This window comes from Dictyostelium discoideum, assembly GCF_000004695.1.
Source record: "Dictyostelium discoideum AX4 chromosome 4 chromosome, whole genome shotgun sequence".
Lineage (NCBI taxonomy): Eukaryota > Evosea > Eumycetozoa > Dictyosteliales > Dictyosteliaceae > Dictyostelium > Dictyostelium discoideum.
The window spans coordinates 4,148,077-4,155,652 of record NC_007090.3 but is presented as its reverse complement, the minus strand read 5'-3'; the positions used below and the strand labels follow the sequence as shown (position 1 = coordinate 4,155,652).

Sequence of the window (7,576 nt, the reverse complement as noted above, 5' to 3'; positions counted from 1 at the left end):
ATGATTTCAAATAATAATCAAGATTTAAATTATTTACAAGATAAAGCTTCTTTTCAGAATTATTATCAAAGTAATAATAAAGTCGCCTTATTTCAATCGAAATTAGGAAGACTTAATCAATCACCACAAAAAACCAATCATATAGAAAATAATAATAATAATATTAATATTAATATTAATAATAATAGTAATAATAAAAATACAAATATAACGAATAATGCTAGTAGTAGTAATAATAAATATTTTCAACATCAAGATGAATTTAATTTAAATGTAGATATAAAATGTTTAAAACATAATCAATTAGACTTAACATCAGTTTGTGAAGATTGTCTTAGTGGAGTATGCCCAATTTGTATAGATGAAAACCACGCCGGCCACAAGATATCAGAGATCAATAAAATGAATGGTCAATATATAGTAGAAAGTTTTAAAGCCAATCAACTCCCAAATATAATGGCATACAGAGAGAGTGATAAAGTGGTATCGAATGCAGTCGATCATTGCTTTGGTTTAGTTGAATCACGCCATCAAGAGAATCTAATTAAAATTCATCAAAAGTTTAAACAATTACATCAAGTCCTTTTGGATTTAGAATCAAACGTTTCAATGATACTGGAGTCCAACCATGCGGACAACGAAGAGTTATATACAAAAATTAAAAATCAACTACAACAAGATTCCGACCTTATAGATGCTGTAATAAGTAGACATAACCATTGTTTAGAAAATTATGATATATTCGATATGTACGATCAACAAAAAGAAAAACAATTACTTTCAATAATAAAAGATACTGAAATTTGTAATCAATTAGTTGAAAAGAAAAAATCAAATCGTTTTCAACCTTTCTCTGATAATACAATTCATTTTGATCAAGATTTAGAAGATGTTTTCACTGAATCAATTGGTAATTTTTATAATATTGAATCAAAAGAATTTAAAGATAAAGATAATCAATATTTATTAATTAATAAATTAGCAAAATGTAAGTTTTCATTTAAAAAAATAAAAAATAAAAAATAAAATAATACTAATAATTTTTTTTTTTTTTATTAGGTGGTAATTTTAATTATTATGTTACACATGGTGAACCAATTCCAAGTGATATTTCATCATTAGGTTTATCAAATAAAATAAAGTTTAATGAATTAAGAATACCGGAAACAATTAAAGAGATTCACTTTTTAAATGGATTTAATCATCAATTTGAAAGTCATGTTTTACCAAAAGGAATTCAAAAATTATTTTTCTATGATATTGCACAACCATTAAAGACTAATAGTATACCATCGACAGTCAAAGAAGTTCATTTTTGTAGTGGATTCTCTCATACTATTGCGCCAAATGTTATACCAAGTACCGTTAGCAAAGTTGTATTGTACGATATTAAACAACCATTACAACCTGGAAGTATTGCCAATGGTGTGACAGAATTACATTTAAATAATGGTTTCAATCAATTTATTCTACCAAATATAATACCAGACTCAATTGAGAAACTATACCTCTATGAAATTAAACAACCATTACTCTCTGGTTGTATTCCTAGTACTTTGCGTGAACTTTATTTAAGAAGTGGTTTCAATCATCCAATCACTCCAAGTATCATACCTCATTCTCTTAAACTTTTGTATATTGGCGACGTAAAACAACAACTAAATCAAGGTTCTATCCCATTTGGTATTAAAGAAATTCATTTCGGTAATGGTTTCGATCAACCTATAACCTCTGATATCATACCCTCCTCTGTTGAATCTTTATTCTTTTATAATATTAAATATCCTCTAAGTCCTTATTCAATTCCAAACACTGTCAAAGAATTACAATTAGGAAATGGTTTCTCTCATATAATTCATCCAAAGACTATTCCATCAAATGTTTCACGTTTAATAATATATAGCTTTAAACCACCTATTACCAAAGGTAGTGTCCCTTCAACTGTAAAAGAAATGTATCTATTTAAAGGTGTTAATAATCAAATTCAACCTGGTATAATACCTGATTCAATTAAAATATTAAATATTTAAAAAAAAAATAAAAAAAAAATAATTATATAAATTGTTAAATAAATAAAATAATATATTATATAACATTAAAAATAAAAATTTTAAATTTTTTTAAATATATTGTTTTATTAAAATAAATAAATAAATAAATAACCAAATAAAAAAAATAAATATATATATATATTTTTTTTTTTTTTTTTAATAAAAAATACTTTTAAATTTATTTTAATAAAATTTTAAATTGAATTCTTTTCGACTTTTAAGGTATTGATTTCTTCTTCTACAGAGGTTGATTTATCTTTTTTATCTTTTTTCTTATCTTTCTTTTCTTTTTTATCTTTTTTATCTTTTTTATCACCTTTTTCTTTGTTGTCTTTGTTTTTATTTGATTTATCCTTTTTATGGTGATGATCATTTGAAGAGGAAGAATGAGAGAAAGAAGTAGAAGAAGAAGAAGAAGAAGCAGAGGCAGAAGCAGTTGCATGACCATTACCTGAAATACTTGTACTTGTACTTGTTCTACTACGACCATCTTTACTAGTGTGAGAGTGATGGTGAGAATGATGTTTCTTTTTTTCTTTATTCTTTGACTTTTCAGCTTGTTTACCTGATTCAATTCTTTTATCAAAATCATCATCAGATTTTATTTCATCGAAAAAGTTATCAATACTATCATCTTTGTCATGGTGGTGTTGATTTCTTTCATTTTTAGTATCAACATCAATTTCATTATTTTGACTATGACGACGATGATGGTTTTTGTTATCATCATCACCATCATCGTTGTTGTTGGTATTTTCTTTTGATAATTTTGGATTTTTACATTTACATTGTGGATTTGTTTTATAAACTGAAGATATTGACGAATTACAATAGGAACCAAAGTTTGCATCGGTTTGATCTTGTAAAACACCAGCAACCAATTGGATATTTTCAACTCCAATACCATAACCTCTTGAGAAAATATAAGTTGAATCAATTGGTAAACTTGAGAAGCAAGCATTACAATAGAGATGTTTAATTGAAGAGCCATAGACAACTTGTTTGAAACGTGCCCATACGATGGCAGAAGAAGACAATGAATCTGGTTCGGCAGTACTATAGATTGTATGATTTTCAAAAGTTACCATTTTATGGGACGAACTGCAATTTGTAATGGCAACCAATTCACTATGAAGAATGGCATTCTCTTTTGAGAAGATACCTGAACAAAGTACACGATCATCTGGTGATACAATGATGGAAACGAATTTAACTTTACTTTTAATTGCTATTTCCAATGCAATCTTCATAAACATTTCATGTTTTTCAAGTTGATCTTTGCTTAATTGATTGGTTGTAATCTCTTTAATTTCTTCATTACCATATTTGGATGATATCTTTTTATATTTTGCAGTTTGATTCTTTTCACAATTTCCAAGTACACTATTATTCTTTGATTCTATATTATTAATAAAAAATAAAAATGTAAAAAGTAAAATAATAAAAAATATTTGTTTTTTCATTTTTTTATTTTTTTTTATTTATTATTATTATTTAAATATGTATATTTATGTGAGTGTGTGTAAAATAAAATAAAATAAAAATAAAAAAAAAAAAAAAAAAATTTTATTTAACAACGATTTTTGTACACATTTTGTCAAACTTAATTAAATAAAAAAAAAAAAAAAAAAAAAATAAAATTAAAATTAAAAATATTTTTTTTTTTTTTTTTTTTTTTTTTTTTTTTTTTTTTCAGAAAAGCAAACACTCTCACATTACACGAAAAATATAAAAAAAATGAGTAAAGAATCTCAAGTAAATAAATGTGATAGATATACTTGGTCTCAAACATTAAACGATTGTACATTGTCAATCAAATTGGAAAATCCAGTCAAATCAAAAGATTTATTTATTAAAATTGACAATGACCATCTCACAGTAAAGAATCTAATAACAAATGATACAATTATTGATGGTAAATTATATAAAAATGTTAAAAAATCAGATTGTAATTGGACTTTAGGTATGTATTTTATTTTTATTTTTATTTTTATTTTATTTTATTTTTTTATTTTATTTTATTTATTTTTTTTTTATTTTCAATAAACAACTCTTTCAAACACTCTCTTACATTTATTTTTATTTTATTTTTATTTTTATTTTTATTTTTATTTTTTTATTTAGAAAGTGGTAAAAATTTAGAAATTGAATTATTTAAATTAAAAGGACAAGAATGGTGGAGTTGTATTATTCAAGGCGAATCAGAGATTGATGTTACACAAATTAAACCACAAAATTCATCTTTATCAGATTTCGATGGTGAAACTAGAGCAATGGTAGAAAAAATGTTATATAATCAAAATAGAAAAGCACAAGGTTTACCAACAACTGATGAAGAAGAAAAACAAAGAATATTTGAAACTTTTAAAAATGAACACCCAGATATGGATTTTTCAAATGCAAAGTTTAATTAATTAATTGGGAAAAAAAAAAAAAAAACTATTTATAAATTATAAATTCCCAAACCCCACTATTTTTTCTTTTTTTTTATTTTTTTTTATTTTTTTTATTTTAATTAATTTTTTTAAAAAACAGTTGATATATAAAAATTTAAAAAACTAAAATAATAAAGCGTATTTTTTTGCTATAGATATTTATTTAAAACAAAAAAAAAAAAAAAAAAAAGGAATATATGAGGATATTATTGAGTGTATTTTTAATTTATTTAATTTTTTTATTTATGATTTATTTTTATTTTATGATTTATTTTTTATTTTGTTATTTAGTATTTAATAAAAGGTTTTAATTTTTTCATCATATATTCTTTGAAAACTGGTGATTCGCAATGTGATAATTTTTTCTCGACATTCAAAATATAGGTTGTTTTAAATGGCAAGAATTCAACATATACATTGCATGGATTATCTGTTGACAATAACCAATGACAAAGATGAAAACAACATTCTGAAACAGCACAAATTAATAATTCTTGTGACATTGTTTGTAAAAACTCTGTACTGAATATCTTGAGGAATCTATGTGAAAAAAGGTATTTAAAAGCTATTAAATCAACACCATCATCTTTTCTAATAATTCTTTTTAAAAAATCTGAATAAATTAATTTTGCATGATCATCTGTAAACATCTGAATAGTTATTAATTTTTCAATTACATCTATTCTTCTATTCTTTATTGAATGATATATTGAATCTTGAAAAACACTACTACTCGAGTGTATAAATGAAAACATATTATTTCTATTGAATTGATCCATTGAATCAAATATTGATTGAGCTTGATGAGTTTTAAATTTATCAAGGAAATTGGTATTGTATAGATTTCTAATCTTATTTTTATCTTTACTCTGATAATTTACACTAAAACCTGTAAAATTACCACCAAGAATAAATTGACTTTGATTACTACCTAATTCATTATTATTGTTATTACTACTACTAAGACCACCATTGACTGAATCTTCAGTACTTGCAAAAACACTACCACCAATACTACCAATATAGGGAATGTTGTTATTGGTGCCATCATAATCAGTGTCATCATAGGTATCAATTCTTCTTCTACCACTTCCACCACCATGTTTATTTTTTGGCTTTCTTCTTCTACATTGATATATATCTTGGTCTTCTAAATCTTGGTGTTCATAAATTGACATTATTGGTTTATCTGATTTTGGAAGTATTTCATCATCCAATTGAATAGTTGGTAATTTTGGAAGTTTTGGAAATAATTGTGAATCCCAATGAAACAGGTTTTTATATTTAAATAAAAGTTGTAAAATTTCAATGGATTTCTTCTTTAAAAGTGCAATCTTTGTTGCATCGTTGGAAATTATTGTTTTTTCAGCTTGTTGATTCGTTGTTCCAAATCCAAATCCAAATCCAAATCCAAATCCAAATCCTTCTTTTGAATTTCTTTGATAAATTTTATTTGAATGTAAAAAATCAATAACAATTTCAATTAATTCAATGGTTTGAGAATCAGTATTTGGATTACTAATATTACAAACATTGCTGGCGCTAATAACTGTATCAATTAAACCTTCAAAATCAAATAATTTATGACAATTACTTTTTGAAATGATTAATTTAATTATGTCAGGATTGGATGTTTTAAAAGAAACTGGAGCCATTATAATACCTGCACCATTATTATTATTATTGTTATTATTATTACATATTGTATTTAATAATAATTCTGTAAGTTCTAAATCATTGGAATTTAAAACTTTTTCAATGAGATATGTAATTGCAAGAGTTCTAAAATTAATGAATTTAATGAATGATGTTAAATTTGATGTTAAATTATTCTTTTCTGAAAAGAAATCACATAATGCTTGGTCTAAAACTTTAGCGTGTATATATGTTTGTTTACGTGATGTTTCTTTAAATTTTAATAAACTTGAAATATATAATTCACTCGAAATTGGTAAAAGTTTTGATTTTAAACAATTTTAAAAATGAATTTGAATTTGAATTGAATTCTTTAACACTTGATAGTCTATCGATGAGTTTTGATATCTTTTCACTATCTTGAATTGAACAATCTTTGAAATAATCTTTATTTAATGGATTTTCATCATATATTCTAAATATTAAATTTCTTTCAGCATCTGAATGAAATTCATTTAAAAATTGGTCAAGTAAATCTACATCTGCTGTTTTTATAATATTCAAATGATAAAAACTTTGTGGAATTAATTCTGCATTTGGAACATGTTCTATTGTTCCAACATTATCAATTGAATATTTTAATTTATCAAAAATGAATCGTGTAGATTTTAATGTTAATGAATCAATCGGAAATAGTGATTCTATTATCTTAATTTTCAATGTAAAATGAAAACTTGAAATAGCTTGTAAAATTTCTACTTTTTGACTTGGTTTATAACTTTTTGGATTAATTGATAATGTTTTATATGATTTAATTTCTAAATCTGTAAATTTGTGTGCTACATTAACGAAATTTTTTAAAATTGAAAGAGAATCTTCTTTTTCAGGATATTCAATTAATATTTTAAAAAAATAAAAAACTGAAATGGTATGATTTTCATATAATTCATTCAAATGATAACTCTTTTCTAAATAACTATAAACTGATTGTGGAAGATATGGTGATTGCTTTTGAATTGTTTTAGCAATATAATCACCATCACGATATATACTTTTTTCATTTTTAACAAATCCTCTATTAAGTAATTCAATTTTAATTTTTTCAGGTATTACTGACATAATTGCAAGATTAAAAAATTGTCTTGATGTCATTAAACCAATTTTGTTATTATTATTATTATTATTATTATTATTATTATTATTATTATTATTATTATTATTTGATTGTGAAGATTCACCATATAAACTTGGATTATTTAAAATTAATTGTAACATATATGTATTATAATTTCTATTTGGATTGAATAACTCTGATTGAGTGCATTGAACAGTATCTTTTTTCTTTTCCCAAAAATATTGGAAAATTTCAAATGATTGTTTTTGTTCTTCTTCATTTCTATAATATTGTCTACTTGTAATTTCTAGTGCCATATCCATTGAATTATTATCTGTTGG

At 23.6% G+C, this 7,576-nt stretch overlaps 4 protein-coding genes across 4 annotated transcripts; 2 read left to right on the top strand and 2 right to left on the bottom strand.

Moving 5' to 3' along the window:
* Window positions 1-2,030, top strand: DDB_G0286163 (FNIP repeat-containing protein; the record flags this gene model as incomplete). Its single annotated transcript, XM_632794.1, has 2 exons — window positions 1-988; window positions 1,060-2,030. The coding sequence occupies 2 exons, from the start codon at window positions 1-3 to the stop codon at window positions 2,028-2,030; spliced, it is 1,959 nt and encodes a 652-aa protein (XP_637886.1).
* A 215-nt stretch (window positions 2,031-2,245) lies between these two features.
* On the bottom strand, window positions 2,246-3,514 carry DDB_G0286161 (hypothetical protein; the record flags this gene model as incomplete). Its single annotated transcript, XM_632793.1, has 1 exon — window positions 2,246-3,514. The coding sequence occupies one exon, from the start codon at window positions 3,512-3,514 to the stop codon at window positions 2,246-2,248; it is 1,269 nt and encodes a 422-aa protein (XP_637885.1).
* A 274-nt stretch (window positions 3,515-3,788) lies between these two features.
* On the top strand, window positions 3,789-4,465 carry nudc (nuclear migration protein nudC; the record flags this gene model as incomplete). Its single annotated transcript, XM_632792.1, has 2 exons — window positions 3,789-4,014; window positions 4,176-4,465. 2 exons carry the CDS (start codon window positions 3,789-3,791, stop codon window positions 4,463-4,465), a joined length of 516 nt encoding a protein of 171 aa, XP_637884.1.
* Window positions 4,466-4,773: 308 nt separating this feature from the next.
* DDB_G0286177 (hypothetical protein) lies at window positions 4,774-7,558 on the bottom strand (the record flags this gene model as incomplete). The annotated part of the gene is given in 2 exon segments (XM_632791.1): window positions 4,774-6,409; window positions 6,429-7,558. The coding sequence occupies 2 exon segments, from the start codon at window positions 7,556-7,558 to the stop codon at window positions 4,774-4,776; spliced, it is 2,766 nt and encodes a 921-aa protein (XP_637883.1).
* Between the last annotated feature and the right edge of the window lie 18 nt (window positions 7,559-7,576).